The 23273-nt window shown below is 40.0% G+C and overlaps 1 protein-coding gene across 3 annotated transcripts in view; it reads right to left on the bottom strand.

Annotated features, from left to right (window-relative positions):
• Positions 1–18585, bottom strand: part of GABA-B-R2 (gamma-aminobutyric acid type B receptor subunit 2) — a 162239-nt gene extending 143654 nt beyond the window's left edge. For all 3 annotated transcript variants that reach the window (XM_065483636.1, XM_065483638.1, XM_065483639.1), the window contains exons 1-3: positions 18567–18585; positions 2072–2142; positions 48–435 (exon numbers count right to left, since the gene is read on the bottom strand). In XM_065483636.1, the coding sequence (XP_065339708.1) occupies positions 48–368 (321 nt within the window). In that variant the 5' untranslated portion in view covers positions 369–435; positions 2072–2142; positions 18567–18585. The remainder of the gene's footprint in view (positions 1–47; positions 436–2071; positions 2143–18566) is intronic.
• Between the last annotated feature and the right edge of the window lie 4688 nt (positions 18586–23273).

Genomic DNA, 23273 nt, shown 5'->3' with positions numbered 1-23273 from the left:
AAGTGACCACTAACTGTGCTACAACCGCGCATTATTTGATCACATACCTCAGTGTCGTTCCAATAGATGTGGAGGCGGTAGTTGTGCAGCACGTCGGGGTTGTCGTTGATGTGGTCGACGGCCAGCTTGACCGCCGGCATGACGCCGCGGCCGAGCCGCGATTCGGCCACGTGCTTGCCGAACGGGAAGAAGCCGGCGATGTAGACGTCGCGGCGGCGGGGCGGCGCGTGGGCCCGCGGGGCCCCGACCGACGGCGTCAGGCTGCCCGAGTTTATGCGCGTGCGGCCGGCGAGCGCGGAGGCGGCCGCCCCGGCCCCCGACGCCCCTCCGCCCGCCGCCAGAAGTAACACTAGCAGCCCCAGCAGCATTCTAGATCAGCTGCGCGCCCCCGGGGGCGGCCTCCCGCCACCACCGCTGCAGACCATCACGCCGAGTCTGCAAAAAAGACGAAAAATACCACTGGTCAGCGAACAATAAACAGCTCTTTTTTATGGAAATCAATAAAAATATCAGTTTTCTTTTTTTAAAAAAAAATAGATCATATATGGGCCAGATGTGCGATGAAATTGGTTCGCACTGCGCAGATCCAAGATGGCGTCTGAATGTGGGAAGCAAAAAGCTCTCTTTGGATTGCCGTACGAGTGTCAAGAGTTTGTTTTTACGATCCAAAAGACACAACGCAAATTATGTCACAATATTGACGAAATCTTGCTTCTTTTCACGCATTTTCACGTGACCGTTTTTCGCGCCATACTCCACCGGACGCCATATCTGCGCGTCGCACGAATCTGGCCCCCGCTGATATATTCAGAAATAGAAAATTATGCTCTTTAAAAATATATTTAAGCTGAGAGCGTTTAGCAATATGTATAATTCGGTAAGAAAAAATACAGAGCCCAAAAAACAAATCTGAAGAGAAAACAATATTTTAGAGAGGAAAAAGAAATAGATTAGATTCATCTCGTAAAATATTGACTACAAACAAAAATTCTCCTAAACTAAACAATTTATGTATATTTCAAAATAATTAGGACATTTTTAGTATTTTTACAAACCGTCTTAAATAGCTGAAATAGAAAAATTTGACAAATTCACATCACTAATTCAATAAACTAACTACCCAAGCCAACAGGCTGGTCGAATTTAAAGTGAAAAAAAACGCAAATTGCCTTTTCGCTGGCTTGACTTACAAATCGCTTGCAATTTGGGCAGACCTGAGCTATTATTTATATAAAAAAACATTCGTGCTGGGTAATATCTCAATCGTTTGGATAAAAAATCGATAAAAAAACAAGTCTCGTGACTTGCGTCGAACTAGATTCAAATTATAGTCAAAGGCCATGAAAATATTGAGCATTTCGCAGCTGGGTGCCGAAATATGGCATAAATAAGACGTTTAACGAGCTATAAAATCTATTAGAAGGTTCAAGGAACAAAATTAATGTGAAAATATTGCCACAAAACATCGCGTGCACCTAATTCAAGAAGCAATTTCAAGCCAAAGCCGTTTACAATTTTTTCACCTTGCAGGCGTGATTGTTTTTTGTTTAAAGCGCTAATCATGATATACTTTACATTTTGTGTAAGCATGTTTACGTTTTTTAGTGTCCCAAAGAAATGTAAAAAGTTATTTAGCGAATTGCGGAGGATTAAACTAAGTTTTTTCGTGTTGTTGAGACTAAAATACGTTTTGCATGTTGATATTCCCGTGCCATTGCTCATGTTAATTAAGACGAAGCCACAAACGCGTGTCACTGGTTCGATCGAAACTGCTTGAGACCGCGGCAAGCCAGCAAAAAAGACTAATTGCCGCGTCTGCAGGCCTGATATGCGACCGGATTACCAATTATCCGGCTCTTTAACAAGTTGAGCACGTTCTCCGTGCTTCTGAAAGTAAAAACTCGCCGGGGGAGAGTGCATAAAAAATGGAGCGACCCTCCTGACAGTTGTAAAAGAAAGGTGGATGGAAGCACTTTGAGTTCCCTAAAAGGCAATTCGTCTGCATAAATAAAAAGCACATGCAAAATAGCAAAAGGCGGGCGGGCGGGTGGGACGTGCATGCGGTGCTCACCTGTTTTGCTCTCGTCTTTCCGCCGGCTGAGAAGTGCAGTCGTCCTCGTCTGGTTGGTTGGTTGCTCGCCTCTGCGAACACAAATCCACACAAACGATCAAAATCCGGCAGAAAAATGACAGAGCTGGGCGCGGTGTATTTTTCTTTTTTTTTACACTCTCGCGCGCATAATTACTTTTACGCGCCGGGCAAACAGAAAGCCGCTCACGCAGCAGCACACAGATAGATAGATAACGCGAAACAATAATAATTCTGCCCCGCGCGTTTTAGTGGCTGTAAAAGCAGGGAGGAAAAAGCTGATGCCGAGAGATACGGAATGCAGCCGCGGTCCGGCCATTTTTCCGAGCCGCCTCTTTGCTGATCCTATCGGCCGGCAATATATTTATTTGAATCACGCACACACACACGCGCGCGAGGCTGTGTCTCGCCGCCAAGTTGAAAAACATGCGTTTTTCCAGTGTTAATGGCAGTGAAAATCTGTTTGTGGCACGTGCTACTCCGGGGCCAATTTTCATCACGTAAATAAACCCAATGACAAAGGCAAGAATTCATCAAACTAGATTTTATATTATCATGATGAAAATTCGGGGAATTGTTGTAATTCTGACCTCTTTTAACAGTTAATTTTCGTTTGAAATGGGAATTATTGCCAGAGTTTCCAATCATGCTAATGAACAAGGGATTAAAGAGGAATGATAATGCAAAAGCCCGGAAAATGCTTGTTGCCAATGCCTTAGGATTCAGTTAAAGCCTAGATTGACCTAAGAAGCACTCTAATTTTTTGAGAAAATTGGCTGGAAAGCTACCGTGCTTTTCAAATGGTAATTGCTGTCTCCTTACTTGAAATCCGATTTAATTTCAAAACCAAGAGTTTCCCCAATAAGTGGCATACACCGTTGGACAGATCTCGACGAAAGGAATCGGAATATGCCTAGAAAATGTGGCCAAGCACTGTAAATTTTGGAGAAAATTGGCAAAATTTGAATTTTTACTGTAGGAATGTCCTTTTTATTGTTGCAAACTGTTGAACAAATTGTTTATGGCATCCAACAATTCAAATAAGTTTCAATTGTTGCCCCTGTATCATTCCACTTTAAATCAATATCAGAAGCACAGAAAAGTACCCTGCATAATACACCAATCCACTTTAAAGGGGAAAGCGAGGCATAGAAAAAGTAATTTGAGTGTCAAAACCAACGATACACTGAAACTAGAGGTTTTTTAGGTATTATATGTATTTCAGCTCTCTAAAATTCAGGCTAGCTGCAGGCAAAGCATGGGAACGCGATCGTATTGCGCTTAATGCGAATCAATTAAAAGGACAGGCGTATTCAGCATTTGCCAAAGTTCAAAATTGTTCCCAGGGCGGTGATGGTGGGTGCCTGGGAAGCTTTGCGGCGGAGGCACACGAGTTCCAGAGCATGAATTTATTCGCGGCGCTGGGTAAAAAATGATTCTGACATATCCACGGCGGTTGAGGGGATATTCCTGATTTATAAACGCCACTTGTCTCGGCCAGCCGCTGCTGCCGGGCGCACTTTCAGCCGGCTGCATTTCATTTTTATTGTCCCTGCCACTGATTCACCCGCCAACTCGACACGCAGCAATTTTCCAAAGCGCCCGCCAGGCAAATGTTTGCCCTATTCCTGTATGCTGTTTTTTTTTGTTTCTTCGCGCGCACATATATATATCGCGGCATTTACGCCACGCCATGCTTTTTCCCTGATTAAGATTTGAATAAATTTGGTCCGCGTGCGATTTTTGTTTGCGCTCCTCCCTCTCGTTTTTTTTATCAGCAGCGCCGAATGTAAATCAGAGTATGAATAACGCATGATTGCATTCTTTCACCGCTTTTTTACCATCACGGAATCAAAGCAAAAATGCTTGTTATTAGTGGCGAAATATTTAAATAAAATTTTTTGAATAGGTAAAGTAGGCATAAACATTTTTCCCTTTCTTCCAACGCAAAAAAATTATAATTTATTTCCTTTCCAAATTTATTTCGTGCAAAAATCCATTTTCTAAATAGACAATTTGGCCACCTTTTTCTGGAATATGTGTCACAAATAAGCTGAAATCCTAACTAAAAATTTTGTAGTTATTTTCAAGTTCTCTTCAACATTTTAAAATGTTTATTTTTCTATAAATGTTAATTTAATCCTCTAAACCACTAAAAAATCTAACTCTTTCGAGATGCTCAATATTTTGACCAATTGACCAGTTGCATAAACCCTTAGTTATCAAAGCCGCCAACAGATGGCGCAACCACAGACTTTCTTAAAAATTTTGTTTTAAGCGGTTTTAAGGCATTTTCGCTGCAATTTCAGACTCAATCTAGCTATTTTGCTTTTTTTTAAATAATTTGCTTTTTTTTGACGTGCTGAAAACCAAAATCGGTTCAGCCGTTCGCCGTAGAAACGTTGGAAAGGATTTTTTTATTTTAAAAAATAGTTTTTCACGATTCTACGGCGATTGGCTGAACCGATTTTGGTTTTCAGCACGTCAAAAATTAGCAAATTAATTGAAGAATGCACAGTAGCTAGATTGAGTCTGAAATCGCAGCGGAAGTGCCTTAAAAGCGAAAGTCTACGGTGGCGCCATCTGTTGGCGGATTCGAACACTTAGGGTTTATGCAACTGGTGAATAGACAAACGAAAATGCGCAGCTCTAAGTACTACCCTTTTCTCGTTCAAATTGATTTTAAATCAGCTTGTTGCGGGGAACAGGGACGTTCGAATCTGAGTTGTAAAGTTTCAGTTTACACATTTGAACACGGCTGTATATATACGCAAGAGTGTTTCCCCATTTCTTCTGCGCCAAGCGGAATTACTAAGGGATTACGCTGTTCATCCCTACTTCAAACAGCGTCGCTCGGCGAAACCAGCGAAAAAGCTGGGCGAAAATTTACGTCCCTCGAGTAGCTTGCTTGCTTGCTCTTAATTCTAATTTAGCAGCGGCTGCAGCCCGCTCGACAACTGCGTTAAACAAAAAGCCTACTTGCTCGGGCTGCGGCGGCACCATGATTAATAATTTCTACGTCAGCGTGCCGCGCACAAAGCAGCCAGACAACACTTTCACGCGCACAAAATGACGAAGAGCAGCGAACGACGCAAAATTTAATCAGCTCCAACAACTGGACAGCTTGGTTTTAAGCGACACTGCCTAATTGATCGCTAATGGAGTTTCGGTGCTAAAGAAAAAGCCTTGTTCTGACGTTTTTTGCGGCTCGCCCACGATGAAATATGAGCGGTAATTTTAATTTTGATATCTATCCTCCCCACGGATAATATAAATGGAGTTTTCTTGCGTGCGTATATATTGATTTAAATTCTAAGAGAAATTTCTTATTAACATTTTAATATGGAGGAGAATACTTACGAGTGCTTTATATTATTCATATTTTTAAAAAACTATTTTTGTAGATTTTTTAACCTCTGATCAGCACTTACTTCCCGTGGGCTATGAGCTCACCGCCGAGCGTAAAAAAAACATGGAACTAAGTGGCCGCAGAGGAGCTTGGGCCCAATTTCGCCATCGTTTCGCCTCCTCGCACCGAGCTAGGTCTGTGATTGAAACGCCAGACATTAATTTGTCCTTAGAGCTGCTGGAAAGGTGTGAAAACCAGCAAGTGGCGAGTCGGCGCCGGTGTGCCTCCCAGCCCGTTGAGCTATTTGAACATTTTGAGTGACCAAATTAACCACATTTTGCCATCTCTGACATTGCGGGCAGCCAGTATTAGATCCCAGAAATGCTCAAATATCTCCTATTGCTTTGACACTCCTGAGAATGCCTTAAAGAGGAATGATACTGGAAAAGCCTGGAAAATGCTTGTTTCCAAAGCATAAACTCGTCCTTTACGATTCAGTTAAAGCCTAAATTGACCAAAGAAGCACTGTAATTTTTTGAGAAAATTGGCTGGAAAGTTAGCGTGCTTTTCAAATGGTAATGGCTGTCTCCTTACTTGAAATCCGATTTAATTTCAAAACCAAGAGTTTGCCCAATAAGTGGCATACACCGTTGGACAGATCTCGACGAGAGGAATCGGAATATGCCAAGAAAATATGTTCAAGCACTGTACATTTTGGAGAAAATCGGCAAAATTTGAATTTTTAATGTACGAAGGTCCTTTTTTATTGCAAATTGTTCATCGATCAATTGTTTATGGCATCCAAAAATTCAAATAATTTTCAATTGTTGGCCTGTTAACCATGGAGAAAAATTCGATGGTTGGCTTTGCACGTACCTTGGAAAGAGTGGCAGCCGATGCACCCTCGCTGTTTTTGCAAAGACGTGAAAACGGCAGCCGATACATCGTGCGACACGAAAATTGCTGCTCGTGTCCGCGCGAGAATCAATAGAACAGCTTTTGTCTGTGCTCTGCCTGATCGTAAATATTGTTTGTCAATAATGAAAAAGGCGTCGCAACTCTCTCGCAGCAAAAAGCGAGCAAAGAGAGGCGAGGATAATTGGATTTTAAAAGAAATGCGTCGGCAGTGGCGCTCGGGCAATAAAATCAGTTTATTGCCGATCGGCCAGAAAGGAGAGCTGGCTGCTGGCAACATCTGCAGCTAACTTATTTCGCCGCGCTCTGCCTTTTTTTTCTCTCGCTCTGTGGCCGAAATGCTGCGAAGGAGCAGCGTTTTAAAATGTTGCCGGTTATGTTTTTATTTTAATGGCGGGGCGTGACTGAACATTATTATTTACAAAGCACACGCGACACGCTAAAGCTTTCAAATGCTCTGTGTTTTGCGTCCCCTCTGCCCAAGTTGCGCCATTACGGGTTGGTCCGGGTCGCGCTGCTTGTTCGCCACGCATTTTTAGCTCTATTATGGCCGACACACAACAACTGCAAAGGCGGCGGCGGCGGCGGCAGCGCGCGCAAAAAGCATTGTAACGTTCTTTTCAATTAGTGCGTCCATCACGCCGGCGGCGGCATTCGCGTGCGGCTTTCGCCACAACGCAAACTTCTGCAGTTACAGGTGACTGATTTCACGAGACCCTTCTCTCCGAGCCGACTTTTTACACGCTTCTTTACTACACTCGAGCTGCCGACACGACACTTTTAATTAATTCATGGAGTTACCGCGTGGTTGGTAAATCGTATAAAACGTCAGCCATGCATCTATGTTAATTAATTGTTATTTTTTTTTTTTTTTTTTTTGCTCTTTTTATCCCTGTCCGAGGACCGGAGGACCGGGAAGGGCGCGCACTGCACTAGCACGAATGCTGAAACCCGGGTCCCAATAACACCGCGAACGGATAACATGGGCGCACCAGGCCGCACAGGGACCCAGACCACTGAAGGGCCACTTGCCTCCGCACCGAGGACTGCATTGAAACGCTAGACATTCGTCCCGTGAAGCCAAATCACGCATGCTGGAAAGGTGCAAACCAGCAAGTAGCGAGTCGGCGCCGGTGCGCCTCCCAGCCCGTTGAGCAATTTGAGCATTTCGAGTCACTAAACTAACCACTTTTTGCCATTTCTGACATTGGGTAGCCAGTATTAGATCTCCGAACTGCTCAAATACCTCTCATTGCTTTGACACTCCTGAGAGTGCCTTAACAATGCGAGCCAACGGGCTTTTACAAGTGCTAATAAAAAGATAACATAAGAAATTATTGAAATAACAAGGGTTGGGAATTTCAGACCGACAAATTTATATTTTGATTTTCTTTTTGGCACCCTAAGAGTACTTTAGTTTCACACTAGGGTTGAGAAGTTTCTTTTGCAAAATAGTTTATGTTTTTGCCATTTTTTGAAAGCACAAAGTCATGTTTAGATGGTGTTTAGGGCAATTTTAGTTTCTTGGTAGCATAAAAATCATATCCTTTGATTTTTCAAAGGGACATTTTCATTTCCAACATTTTTTCTTGACTTTACATTTACTTTAACACGTGACGAAAGGGAGTTTTAGCAGTAATTCACTATAGCCGACCATTTTTCAAACAAATCCTTTTTGCAGCGGGGGCCAGATTCGTGCGTCGCGCAGATATGTCGTCCGGTGGAAATGGCGCGAAAAAACGGTCACGTGAAAATACTCGAAAAGAACCAAGTTTTGGTCAATAATTTGCATTACTCTTAACTAATTGTGTCTTTTGGTACGTAAAAACAAACTCTTGACACTCGTACGGGAATCCAAAGAGAGCTTTTTGTTTCCCGCATTCAGACGCCATCTTGGATCTGCGCAGTGCGAACCAATTTTACCGCAAATCTGGACCCCGATAGGATATCTGACCTATAGATACCATTTTGAAATGTTTATTTTGTATCTGCCAAAAAATACGACGCACTTAAAACATGTAAAAGAATTGTAATCCCTGAAAATGGGATATTTTGAACTTAAATGACCTCCAGGAAAGAAATAAATTTCATTGCCTAATATTTCAGGTGACTTTCCCCGTGATTTAGTTGATAATGAGTCAACTGAACGCACCAAAATGGCAAAGAATGATTGAAAATCTGCTGTAAATTGACGAGAGAAGGACTATGCACCTTGCGCAAATCGTCTAGATTTTTCCTGTGCGTAATGAAGCGATTGCCAAACGCAATTGGATATCTTCCCCTCTACTGCTCGCTGAATATTCAACGAGGCATCCAGGTAGAAAACAAGTTTCGTCGTTTTTCTGCGCGTTTCCATTCCAAATTTGCAATGCAAATCGCTCGATAACACCCGACTGCCTTTAATTATCGGAAAAGGTGGGCAAATCGAATCAAATGGGACGGAACGCGATGCCATTAGTGCGCGAGCTAACGCGCTCGCCCAACACCGACACTTGGCATGTTTTTTGCCCGCGAATCCGCTTGAAATCGCAATCCGGATTTGTGTACGCAGCAGAATTATTGTCGGCTTGGCACGATTCGCATTTCCAATCTCATCTGCCGGAGGTAAAAATTGGATGGGAATGTGATCGAAATCCCAACTCTTCTGCAGTAGTTGCGCTGGAAATGTGTTTGCTTTACGAGTTGCGAGTGAATATCAAATTATAATTTCAGCGGAGAGCATCTGTTTCATCACAGACGCAGATTTCCATAAACTCTTGCTATAAATATATAAGCTTTCCTAAAATAATGCGTAAAGCAGAGGAAAAATACAAGGGGAAATTCTACTCACGGAAAAAGTTAACTAGATTTATTGCTTTACAAGATTAAATTTTTTTAAATAAACATACTCGCAATAAAAATTTTAAAAATTGTAAATTGTAATACTGAGAAGAAGTGAAAAAAATAGGCATGGAAGGCTAGAAAATAAAATATTTTTGAATAAAATTACTACCACACGCTCTCGTGGCACCGTAGACCTTATTAGCAGTACTTTAGCTCCAAAATAAAATTCATAGCCCATGGAGAAGAAGCTTTAAACTTTGTAAAAAGTCATTCTTCATCCCATGTGTTTTTTCCTTTTTTTTAAATAAAAAAAATTTGTTTTTTCTGCTCCACTGCTATCTCAAACTGTCTTGGTCCTGCGAATTCAATTTATTAAATCCTTGGTGATGCGTTCCGCAGTGTAATAAATTTCTCTTTACTCGTTTGCGGTTGAATTGCTGGCATTGAATCAATTCCAACAGAAATTTTCAAGTTGCAATGCAGACGAGCCACGAGCAATTCTCAACATAATATCTATACAGCCTACCAACTGCATAATTGAGATTTCCTGCTGAATCGTCAAGTAGATTCATACGGATTTGAATTGCACCACTTGTAGGTTTTCTGAAGTGGTTTTAGCATGGAATTAATCCTTTTCTTGAACACTCGAGCGAGTGAGGAGAGCGGATTTGAGAGACGGTGAACGGAATTCCCGAGTAACGAGAGTTAATGCAAAACTCATTAACCAAGCCACTCTGGGATATCATCACTTTACGCATCAACCACTCAGCAAAATGCCCATGAGAAATCCAGCAACAAGATTCTCGGGTTATAAAATTATGTGAAAGTGCCAATCATATAAACGTCTTGAAATTGTTTTAAATGCACCAAAATATTTCTAGAATAGTCAGGGGTTTGCTAAAAGGAAAACAAAAAAGATTGTAGGGAATAATCTTATTTTCCGCAGCAATTTTTGAAATAAATGAAAACCGGAATCCCAATTTTTCACGGTCGGAAAATGAAGAAAAACGTTTCATTTCAATGTAATATTTTATAAATTTGGTAAAACCACCTCAAAGACGAGTTACAGCATGCAGTAGATATTTTACTGTTTTCAGTACATCAAGAAAAATTCATGTAAATTTAGATAAATACAATAAATGCACGTATTTGCCTCAATTTTGTTTTAATATTTTTAATTTTATTTCACACTTAAAGCCTTTGGTCATTAAACTGGCAATATTTCCATCATTTATAGCCTTCTTTTAAGCGCTTATTTAAGTATTTTTTCGATAAAAAGTGGGTAATAATTCCAAACTTACATGTATGGCTAGGAAAAAGCGGACTTTCTCGCTGTTTTTGCCCCAACAAATCACGGAGGAACTAAACTCAAGACGATTGAAATGTCACGAAAGGCGCATCCTTCATTCAATTTGCGCAGCTCGTGGATATAAAATTTTAATGAAAACCAAAAGGGCCACCGCAGCTTTCAAGCGAGATACATGTACATACGTACACAGTAGCCGTAAAATTCGATTTGACGCCGCTATCGGCGCACGATAATGCTGTTTCCTGCGAAAGCTTTCACCGTGATGGGTCAAAATAATTTACAAGCTAGCTGCTCGATGCAAAACAGAGTCGGCGGCTTTTTCGCAGGCGCAGCAAATCCATTTCCTAAATTAGCGTCGATTTTCTGTCTGCAGCAGCGTGTGTGTGTGTGAGAGCGAGAGTAAAAAAAAAGGAAGCGAGAGAGAGACTAAAAGGGTCTTTCAAAGCTGATGAAACGGAGAATCAGCCAAGAGAGAGGGTTTGAAATTTCGCACTACCGCTGACACTGGCGAGTGACGAACAAAAGTCGTCCACTTGGACCCAGACAGCAACACACAGCGCGGGCCGCCGGTTGAGTGAAATAATTGGCCGATCGATTGGCCGCTATCTCGCACTGCACGTCACTGCTCTGTCGACTTTGACGGCTACAAAATGTGTTTGTGTGTAAATTGTACGCGCGTACATGTGTTTTTGTGTGCGCGGGCGCGCGCGTGGATATTGCCGACGGATTTCTCAGTTGGTACGCTCTCTCGCGATTGTAATTTATTCTGACATGTGATTTTGAATGATGGTGAGCGAGCCGCGCTGCAGTCTAAATATCCAGCAGCATGGCTTGAATTTATTTCCATTTCGTTTCCGGGGCCGTGAAACACGAGCACGTCCCCTTACCAGGTCAAACGAACGGTGTCAAAAGTGGGATTTCAATCGATCCAAACATCAATGACACACAAAATTGAATACTTGTAATGCGACGTTTGACCTGCTAAAATTGGTACCATTTAAATCATTTATATGGATAAATTTCCTCTTATAAATAAACATAATTTTTTGTGCTACTTTTAGCATGTTTCATGAATAAATTAAACAGTTATAACATATGTTTTTGTATCTTGCAGACCCAGGCCGAAGCATACATTTAGAAGCTAAGTTTATTAAATTATTTTGATGAATTTTTTCTTGTGGACAGTAGAAGCAGTAGAAAAATTACTCCAAAATCGCTTAAGATGATTAATTGCACCCATTTATTAACATATACTTGAACAGCAGGGTCCAGATGTGCGATAAAATTGGTCCGACTGCGCAGATCCAAGATGGCGTCTGAATGTGGAAACAAAAAGCTCTCTTTGGATTGCCGTACGAGTGTAAAGAGTTTGTTTTTACGATCCAAAAGACATAATTAGTACAAGTAATGCAAATTATGTCACATTATTGACGAAAACTTGGTTCTTTTCTCGCATTTTCACGTGAACGTTTTTTCGCGCCATACTTCACTGGACGCCATATCTGCACGAATCTGGTCCCCGCTGTACTCAAACAAATCCTGATTACAACTCTTGCTTTGTTTACGAGAGCTGAAAACGAATTTATCGGCAAATTAATTAAGATTTTATGCTATACCGCCAGACGATAATTTCTAGTTTTAGCGCTAGTCAGAATTATAAATTAACTCTTTTGCTTCGAGTTGCACAAATTACTAAGAGGATATATCGCAATTTCAATGTCACACACGCTAGAGTGTTGTGATCAACAAGCATATTAACAGTTTGGAACTTGTCGAGCTTCTTCTGTTGATCAGCAGACGTGAAATGCTGAAAACTTTCCGCGTTTGCTCCACACCCTAATATATATTAGAACGGTCTGAGAAACTTGTTCTGTGTGGTCTTGAAACTCCTTCACAGACGCATAATTTGAAGAAAACGCCAAGTTAATCCTAAACTTCAGTATGCCTCACCGTCGGATCTCAAATTGATTGCGTTGATTAAGTTTTGAGTGCGGCTCCTCGTTCCAGCGTAATTATCGAATATTAAATTCAAATATAAATAATTAATTATTATACGGTTGCGAATATGAGACTGTCGGTGCGTCAGATTTACACTTTAAGGCACCAAACAAGCTCGAATTACGTAATACAAAGACTTTTTAGACATTCCTAGTATCGCCAAAAATCGTCTAAACACGTCTAAAGTGTTTATATTTCCTGATAAACACCTTTAAATACGAAAAATTGTCGGTGCATAGCAGGTTTTTGTAAAATTGCCAAATAAAAACTGAACGTTAGATTTTTTAATGAAGATAAATCAATTTGAAACGTTTAGGTTTAACCAGTTCTTGGCTGTTACGAAATTCGGCTTCTAATTAACAATTTTCGCGTTGTTTGATTTGATCAGGTAGACGTTTTTTGTAGTAAGAAACAGATGGTTGAGCAATTTTAAAGATAAGTTTGAAAATAGCTTGGAAAAAATTTGAAGGTCAGAAAAAATCCCAAATGTTAATCGAAATTCAGCCTTCAAAAATTTTTATAAGCTGTTGAAAACTACTCAAGGACGATATTTTTGGCAAGAAAATGGTCAAGCCATCTGGAGTTCTAGACAGGGTTGCAAAAGGGTTAAAAAATGCAGTGCAGTGGTAAAATGCTTATTTTCAATTTTTACCAGTTTCTTGCAGGCAATGTTTTTACCTCATTTTTCAATAAATAACTAATTTTTAGCATATTATAACCTCGACTCGAAAAATTGTCAGAGAAATATTTTTGGAGAAATTAAGGCAGCAAAATGGCAATTTTAAAGAAAATATCCGCACAGTGGAGGAAATTTGTAGCACTCCGACCGAAATTTTAGATTTTCACCGAAGAAAAATGGAATAAATTCATTTCTTGAATTCTCGCGCAAGAATTTGGTAAAAATTGAGTGGTTAAAAACCAGTGGTGAAAAATATAATCAAATGCAACCCTGGTTCCAGATCTATATCCATTTAAGACTTTAAATTATCTGCAGTCTATTAGCTTAAGCGATTTACTTTCGCGAGCATAATAACTGAAAACAGCGATAATTCAGCAGGAAGCCTTTGAAAGGAAAGCAAACACACAACCCCATATAGCTCATCATTCTGCAAGAAACTTGGGCGGAAGCAGTGTTTATTCTACGCAATGTAGCTGACACGAGCAAACATAAGCCCAGATTTCCGTGTTCGGGGCCAGCCTTAAAATACAATTAACACAGGTATGCTCCGCTAGACAAACATGGTGCGCACTTCATTAGCCTTGTTTGTTTTCCCCGTGTTTATGTTCTGCTGCTTGCGTGCCTCAGGGCGCGCAAACGTCATCGCAGGCGAAACAAAAGAGGCGCGCGAACACATGGTATAGTGGTATATATCTGCAATCGCGGACTACTTTTCACTGCCCCGCGGCGAAAGAACATCACACCGGGGTACACCACCGCGGCGGCATGTATATGCGCCCACCGAATATGCATACACACATACACATTACATCTCGCTCTTACTTGCACGTTCGCTACAAACTCGGATATGTACATATTCGCTGGGTGCGCTATTTGCCCGGCCACCGCCGCCATTGCCGAGAGAATGAAAAGTGAATGCGCAAAAAGCGTGAATTCGCCTTTTGTAGCAAAGCAAGAAAATAGTAGGAAAGCAAAACCGGTGGGGAAGCTGGAAATCGAGTTTGCCTGCGGGCCCATTTGCCAAATTGATTCATACTTATTTATTTGGCAAGCACTCATGCTTCGTTCACGAGAATAGAGCTGCGTTTTTGCACTTGATGCGAAAAGTTTTATAGAGATATGGCAGTCTAAATGCAGAACAATGCAACGGGTTAAAGTAGGTCATCAGTGATGTAAGTTCAGTGTTCTTGAAACAGACACTTGTATACGCTGAGCATTTTGCGTCTGAATAGCTCGTATTTAATTACGAATTTTCACTCCCTTGTCTTCATGAAAGTTCAAAAATACATTTTAAGGAGCTCACATTTTGGGGTTTTGTGTCTCTTATTAGTTAAAGTTATAATTAAGGCCGTGAATTTTGAGACTTCTTTTTCGACTAAAACGGTTCGTTTTGGCAGTTTCTTTTTAAGACTGTTTTTTTCCTTAAAGAGGAATGATACTGGAAAAGCCTGGAAAATGCTTGTAGCCAATGCATAAACTCATCCCTTAGGATTCAATTAAAGCCTAAATTAACCTAAGAAGCACTGTAATTTTTTGAGAAAATTGGCTGGAAAGTTAGCGTGCTTTTCAAATGGTAATGGCTGTCTCCTTACTTGAAATCCGATTGAATTTCAAAACCAAGAGTTTCCCCAATAAGTGGCATACACCGTTGAACAGATCTCGACGAGAGGAATCGGAATATGCCAAGAAAATATGTTCAAGCACTCAAAATTTTGGAGGAAATTGGCAAAATTTGAATTATTGCTGTATGAAGGTCCTTTTTTACTATTGCAAATTGTTGAACAAATTGTTTATCGGTCAATTGTGTAAGGCATCCAACAATTTAAATAATATTCAATTGTTGCCCAGTATCATTCCACTTTAATTTGTGGCGTATCTCTTCAATTTTCATAATTTTTGTAAGATGTATTATTTTTTTCTATTAAGGCTTAAAGTAAAAATTTCAATTGACAGAGATTTTAATATAAAAAATAGTAAACATTTCTAAAAAATGTGCATTTTTGCAATAATTGTAAGTTGGATGAATTTAGACTATTCAGGCAGCTGCGCATAGTACTTCGAGTGGCTTAAAATTGCATTATTGGTGCTCATGTGATGGTCTTGTGACGGTTGAAAGTTGAACAATCAGAAAAAAGACGCAATAATTATCTCAAATTTACAGCCTACTAGTTTTTTTTCTGCGCCTTAGTTAGTTCGGTTAAAATCTGTGCAACGAGAAGTGATATTCTCCGGGGGATTTTTAACTTAAAAATTTCATTTTTTTCATTGGGATGGCAATAGCAAAAATTTGATTGAACGCATTAACTAAATTATGCCGTCAATCGCTTTCCAATTTGCAAAATGTTCCGCAAGTTGCTGCTGTTTTGAATTATTTTTGGGACGTAGGCCTGGTGATCCAACTCAAGAACGTAAATTGTAATTTTCTTTAGCTCGTCCAGTGTAGAATAAAAATATTGAAGGCCTTAAAAGAAAGTTATCCCAATTCTGCTTCCATTTTCAAGAAATCTCGAGGGATATCTCAAATAATGTAAAAATATGCCTTCAAACGTTTCAAGCCAAAAGAGATTGTTGGTGGCCTTTTCTTTCATTGACTTCTTGCCTCGATCCGGACCATAAATCTCTTTGAAATTGATGTTTCTCATTGTTTACAGCCAATCTGAATGTTTCGCCGCCCGCCTCCCTCCGTTCTCCGTTCTGCAAAGCCGCGCACACTTTGTTTTGTTTCGTTTTTATAAGAGACAAACGTCAGTCACTTTTTCTCATCGAGGTGCTGTCTGCTCTGCGTGATTGTAAATATTTCGCTCTCGTAAAGCAATTCGATTGCGACGAAATCCAATTCAAAACGCATTAGCCGCCGTGGCATGGAATAAATCTGGCAGCACGTAAAATCCAGAAATTGAATTTACTGGCGAGAAAAATACAGCATATTAGCCAGATCTGGCAGTTAGTGCGAGGCAGGCGTAATTTCCTGCGTATATATAATCTGTTTTAATCTATTTTTTAATTTCCTGGTGGGTGATAATTTCGCTAAGCTCTCTCAGACAACCTGCTCTTTTGGCATTGTGCGCTCGGACCATTCTATTCCCAGCCGGCACAATTTAGTGAGAGAGCTATTTTAAAAGTTCTTGAAAATGTAAAACCTCCCTAGACTTTTAATGAGTCTATTGTCTGGCTGAATAAATCTAGCGATGAACTATGAACTTCGCGCTTTCTATTTTTACCAGCCATAATTTTTAACATGAGATTTTAAAAAAGTTTTCGCTCAAAAATATTTAAATTCAGGACGATGTAATATAATCTGCATTTGCTAACAAATAAAAAGGACGTGGTCTTCCCTTAGAAAGATTTGAGGGAATTTTGCATCCCTTTTCTCCTTCTCTTTTTGCATGAGGAATATTTATCCGCGAAGAATTGGGACAGCTTCGCCTTTTGCAGTGAAAGAAATGGGATTTCTCGTGCCTCTTTCCGCGCCACTTTGCCCTTTGTCGGCCGACAATCGCGTGGTAAATATTTATCAGATTGCACTCTAGAGCAGAGAGCTTTCGTCTGTCGATGAAAATGCGTTAAAACGCTATGAAAAAGCTTCGGAGGACTAGACTGAGTAACATGCAAACTATCCGAAGGGAATGCTGTAATTTGGTTTCTTTCTAGAAGTAGTGATTTTGCTTTCAGAAAAGTGCGAGAACGAAGATATATTTAAATGAGTCGAGAAAAAATGCATAATATTATACTGCCTTGAGATTTTCCTCAACAAGATATAAATAATATTTTTATGTAGGTTTTCTTCCTTCTGTTAACTCCGTGAGCTGGAAGAATCCCGGCGAGGTTGCTGTTTTCGATGGAGAATTGGCATTCTGGACATCTCTCGAGGGTCAAAGAGATGGTGCTCATGAACTAGACAATCCAAAACTGGTCGAGCAGCAAATAATAAAAGAAAGGAAAATGCCCGGAATGTCAATTCTCCACGAAAGGACAAAAATTACGTAATTACATCACCTGTCAATATTATGATCACTAATAAATTTCCAATTTAAGGACGTCATTTCGCTCTTCCATAATTTACAATCTATCTACATATCCGTTTGTTGATTCATTTATCAAAATTAGCGGCCGACACAACTGTAGTTTGTTTACTAAGCGAGCCCACGCAGCAGCGGCAGCAATTTCACGCACACGTTTGCACACCAGTGAGCTGAATTCGCGGGCGCTGTTTGCCAGCGAGTTTGATTGCATAGATAGCAATCGATGCGGATAATCAAATTTTGATGTTAGCTGCAAACAAGCTGATACTCGTGCAGAGCCGAGTTAATCCTCTGATGCAATTATCAACGCTCTTTCAAATTTTCCAATTAGCAGTGTATATAGTTTGCAAAACCAAATATTCATTATAAAAAAATATTTTATATCTAAAATGTTTTTAGTAAAGTAAGGAACGGAGAAGGAAAATTCAACAGAGAGGGAAAATAAATAAAATTGCTACCTGTTCAGTCTTTACTCTGTAAATTGAATGTGAGATTCAGTTTTCAAGGAATAAATTTAATAGCTATCTGGGTTCAAATTTTTAATTGAAAAGAAGTTCACAGCTAGTTTTCTCCCTCCATTTTCACACTTTTCTTAAAAGTTGTTCAGTTGGATTATTTAATTAATCTTTGCAATGTTTGAGATTTCGCAGAAGACCTATAATAATTCTATCACATTCGTATTTTAATAGAACAAATTAAATATCGAAAGCTCACAATTTCACCGAGAAAACTCAATATCGTTCCTCAGAAGAGCCTTATTGTTTGTATTGTTTCCCGTGCGTTATTTGATTCGATTTAGCGCTCCAGTAAATGCATCGACGTGTGTCTATTTCCACGTAAAAAAGTTAAGGCAACCTTCGCGGAAGAATGAGGCAATCATTTCCAAGAGCCCCAATGCGGGGTAAAAAAAATACAAAATAATTTCCAAGTTTGAAGTGGCACAACCCCGACAGACGTGTATTTACATAACTTTCAACTGCTTTATAAACATTTCCACGCATTCCACCCGCACCCATCAACTCTGAATAGCATTCGCAATAACTTTAGTCTGTATTTAGGGAAAGAGGGAAAAAAATCCCACCATTCAAAGGGGGTTCGTCCTGTTTGATATGCGCGTATGGAAAAATCCGCGCCGCGCGGAGATCAAAGAAAAACAGCGCCGTTAAAGGGAAACACGTAAATAATAAACTAGCTGGGGGGAAAAATCTGTTGAAAATTATGGTTAATTTGGGCTAAGGAGGGAGGCGAGGCAAAAAGCAGTGGAGAGATGTGCACAAGGGCGCGGGCACGGGCAGCGAGAGAGAAAAGAGAAAGATACAGAGTAGTATGTAGAGTGTGAGAGAGAGAGAGAGAGGGAGAGGAAGCGAAATTGCTGTACTCACAGGGGTGGTGGTGTTGGTCGGGCCGCTGCCTCTTCCGCACTGACTCCCGGGACCGGCTGCCTCCCGGAGCCGGCGCTGGAGGCGCCACCTGCGGCCTCCGCCCACCCCCGGCCCGACCCGAATTATTGCCTATCTTATTCCCAGGCCGCCACCGTGCCACGCGCGCGTGTATGTGTGTGTGTGTGTGAGTGCGTAGCGTATTCCCGGCACGCGCCGCTGTCTTGCTTGTTCGCCATCATGTTGTCTCTCCGCGGCTGCGGAAATTTTTCACGCTAATCATCCCCGGCCACCGCAATTGCATTCCTCGGCCCCTGCCTGCGCCACCGCCACCGCCACGCAGAGCTGCCGCTCGTTTGCTTTTCTTTGCGCCCCGTCCGGGCCGGCCCTTTTTCACCGGCAGCTCCTGCGTCGCATGCTTGACACTTGGCCTGCCTCTGTGTTCCCGAAGGGGATTTTATTATGCACCCTTAATTTCGGTGCTTGGGCATTTCGAATAAATTTTGCTTCTTTCTTCCTTTCAACATCAAAAGGGATTTTTAGTTTGACTAATCTTCTTATACGTAGAGGCCACGATGAGAATTTCTGATCAGAAATAATTTTGACTGGAAGACTTTATTTTAAAAGAAAAGAATGATAGAAATGTTAGAGACGAGTAGGATTTCTAATTTTACTCAGTTTAATTTGAAAGAGATGGGTTTGGACTCCATTTAGACGTTTTTTATTATCCAGGAAAAAGGGAAAAAAGCTCAAAATTTTTTTCGGTTTAATTTTTGAGAAAATCGGCTCAAAAGTTTGATTTCTATAATAATCACTGTCTATTTCCACTGTAAAATCACGATTTATTTTACAATTTAGGGAATTTTTCCTCAAAATAGATTGCGGCGAGAGGGGAGCGAAATCAAACGAACACAAAAAATTACCCTGCCGAAAAAATTTAAAAATCTAAATGATAGGATCATAAAAAGAAAAAGGAAATGGTTGCGTTTTTTTCTTTTTTTTAAAACTCATAAGTTTCAGTTCATGAAAAATAACCAAAACTGCATCAAATCAGAAACCGATAAAGAACCAAAATAGTTTATTAACAGGAACCAAACGCTTCGAAATTAAAACGATTTCGCTTTCGAATAAGGAACCAAAATAGTCGCTTCCATTTCCATGGAGCGGCGGACCGTTTTTCAAAATCCTGATTCAAATAATTACTGAGAGCAATGACCTTTTGACATCAAAATATTGAAAACATTTTCTAATATTTCTTCTTCTGGTGGGTCTGATGCTTTCCCCAAAATAAATTGTACGCAATACCGGGAAACCCTCAGCGACCAAGGCTATATAAAAGCAAAATTCAAAGCCGATTAGCCTGGCAATTAATTCTCCGGTGCTGACGTTCCAGAAGGAGGACTCTTGAAGCCTGAGAGGTTTCAAGGAAGCACGCAAATACAACCCATCCGATATAATTACAAACGGAGGCAAAACTTTAATGAAATCAAGATATACCTTAGCTAAAAGTGAACCTTTATAAATATAGACTTCCTTTTACGCTAATACAATTGAGATTCCTTTCATGATCAGATATAAAATTCTATGACGTCAATGTGTTAGCCGAGCGTTTTTAGTATATCAGATAAATGCTTGAAAAGCCTTAATTAAAAGGTTTGCGTGTTTGCAACCTTGAAAAATGCATCTTACATTCAACCCTTTCATGACTAGAGCTCAACAGAAAGTGCTAAAGAGAATCACAATACTTTCAAGCTTCTGATTCTGTTTCCAGGGTTGCCAAGGGTTCGAATTTCTATCATTGGACAACAATTTCAGAAATCTGACTGAAATGTCAAGTCAGTGCTTCGAAATTCGCACATCTGAAGACAAATGGCATCGGACACCGCCAATCAGCATGGGATGGCGTGCATTTGGCAACCCTAGACCGGACGGAGCTGGTTTTTGCAGGTAGGTGCGATTGCGATCAGCAACCGTGTTGCACACCACACCACACCACACCACAGCGAATGAATCCCTTGTCTGCAGTCGCGGCACGACACCCTTTGAACTTTCTTGGGCTGCTTGCGAGCAAAAAACGTTTTCATATTGCCTTTCGTCTCGGGCTAATAGCTCCGCTCTTTGACGGGCAAAGTTTTAAAATTGTATTGAACTGCGAGGCAGGCGCAAGCTCTGCAAGAAGCCAAGGCACACGATATTGCGCCCAGGCTTTACTCTGCAGAATTACGTTTCTCTCTTCCTTCACTCGCGAGGCAATTTTAAGTCCGCCAAGAGCTTTTACTTTGATTAATCAATGGAGGAAAGTGATAAGTTTAATAATGAGGGAGAAAGTATGCAAATAGCGTCGGCAAATGAGAGAGGAGAGGAGCAATGAGAACAAATTTAATTACAGCGCTGACGCAACTTTAAGCTCTGCTACTTTCATGTTTTTAATAATACCGTTGAAATCATTAAATGCCTCAGAAATTTTAGCAGTAAAAAGGCCAAAAATATAAAATTGGGAAATACTAGGAGTTATTAAACATAACTCCTTAGTGTCGAAATGTTTATAATCGTGGGGGAAAATACCACGCACGATCTCCTATACTTGAAAACATTGCTGTTTCAGCCCCAAAAGCGGCTATCCGGATCAAACAACATAGAATAGTCATTTTAATATTTTAATCTTTCATCTAATTAAGAGGAAATCCTTCGCGAGTGGGAGAGTATTTTTTTACATCTGAATCTCATGAGGTGAGTTTTTATTAATTAATCATTCAATACAAATTTCATAATTAATGATTGTTCTCCTCCCCAAAAATAAACGTTAATTTATTATTCTGTCTTCAGTTTCTTTTTCAAAATACCCAGCACTGTATAAATTTTCAATTTGTAGATTAGTTGAATTTGCAATACAAATTTCGGATTATTTCTCACTCGTGTGATATAGATTTTAATAAATAATATTTCCACCACTGAGAATTGATTAATTTCCCGCCCTTTAGAAACTAAAAATTCCCTGAAAACTTTCTTGTTTTTCACTATACAAATATTTAACTGTCACAGAATAATATTATAAAATCATTTTGTAGATTATTCTCGATTTTGTCCTAATATCTTAGCAATTTAATTGTGTGCCAAAAGTGTCGCCCTTCCTCACTTGCTTTGAACAAATTTGGCCATTGATAAATTACTGCATTTCAATTTTAGTCGAATAAACAAATTGTTAGACTGGAAATCGACTGTGTTCGATTGAAACCTTAATAATTTGATTCCCACCGGAAACACTTACACTGGGGTTGATTCCCCGAAATTGAAAAATAAGCCGCTCCGGCTGGCATAAAAGCTTTTCTTCCCAGAAAGCATCCTGATCGGCGATGGGAGGGGTCTAGAGCAGCAGCAGCAGCAGCAGCAGCAGCTTCACCTTTCATTTCACCCGCGCTGCGTAAACATTTCCATTCTCGAGATTCTCCGCGCCCCTATTCAGGTCAATAAAGATATTGACATTCTGAAATTCCGATGCCGCTGAACAGAGCGAAAAGCGGCCGACAATATTTTTTTCGCTAGTGCGCAAGGCCGAGAGAGGAAAAAGGCAAATTAAATTGGGCAGCATCGGAAAAGGAATGCTGCGTCTTCATCTTTTCCGCCGCATGAAAAGAGCGGCTAAAGATCGATGCAAATGAATTTACTGAAGCGAACCAGGATTAAAGTAGATTCTATAACTTCATCAAGAAGATTTAACGGGCCATCCAAGCCCAGCCTTTTGCTCTGATTTGTGTTTGTATATAGGTTCAGATAGATAACGGGCAACATTATTCTTTTTTGATTTGTATGTTTGTTTATTATCACAACATTATTGCTATATAAATGAATCTAAATCTAAATTTCGGATGATATAGTGCTGCATTGTAAGTTGCTGGATTAGGAGCAAAACGGATAGGAATAGGACAATTTTCAGTCATTGCAAGCAAACGACATTCACATAAGTAAATATGAAGTCTTTGAGAAAATCAGTATTGAGAAAAAAATTATAATTTTCGGCAATATTGAAATTAAACATTTGTGTGCATTTCTTCTTTGTTTTAAAATTTAAACTCCAATTCGATTTTGGCTGATGGAAGAGCCAAAACCAGGCTGAAAAGAATAAATTAAATGATTTCACAATATCTAGGATGAATATATTGCATTTCCATTTTTCCTTGAATTTACAGGACACATTTTGGAAATATTTTAAGAGAGCAACATTTTCTATCAATCGTTCAATAATTAAAAACCGTTTACTAGATTCCTCTCGTCAAGAAGGATCAAATCGTCCTGGTCCCGATAAAATTGCGCAACGTTCAACAAACACCCAAATTTTCATTTGATTGTTTGATTTGTTTGTTTGAATTGATTGTTGACCTTTTCTTGCAACAAGGAAATTCGCGTTTGGCTGTTGAAAGTTGCGCAATTTTACCGGGACCAGGACGATGAAATCTAAATTTAGGTCATCGACAGAGGTCAAAATGGGGCTTATTTTGAAAATGATGTCTGTTCGTCGTTATTTTATGACCTTTTTAATATTTTAAAAACCTAAAAAGCCCGTCAAAATAAGTCATAAAACACGTATGAGCTCCGGAGAAAATTTCCAGAGTGGTTTTCGCTTTTGTCTTTTGAAAAATTCCACTTAAACCTAAATAACATTTCTTTTTGATTATATACGACAAAATATTGTTACCGCTAAATCAAGGATTC

Source organism: Cloeon dipterum, chromosome 3, assembly GCF_949628265.1.
Source record: "Cloeon dipterum chromosome 3, ieCloDipt1.1, whole genome shotgun sequence".
Classification (NCBI taxonomy): domain Eukaryota; kingdom Metazoa; phylum Arthropoda; class Insecta; order Ephemeroptera; family Baetidae; genus Cloeon; species Cloeon dipterum.
This window is presented reverse-complemented; position numbering and strand designations above follow the sequence as displayed.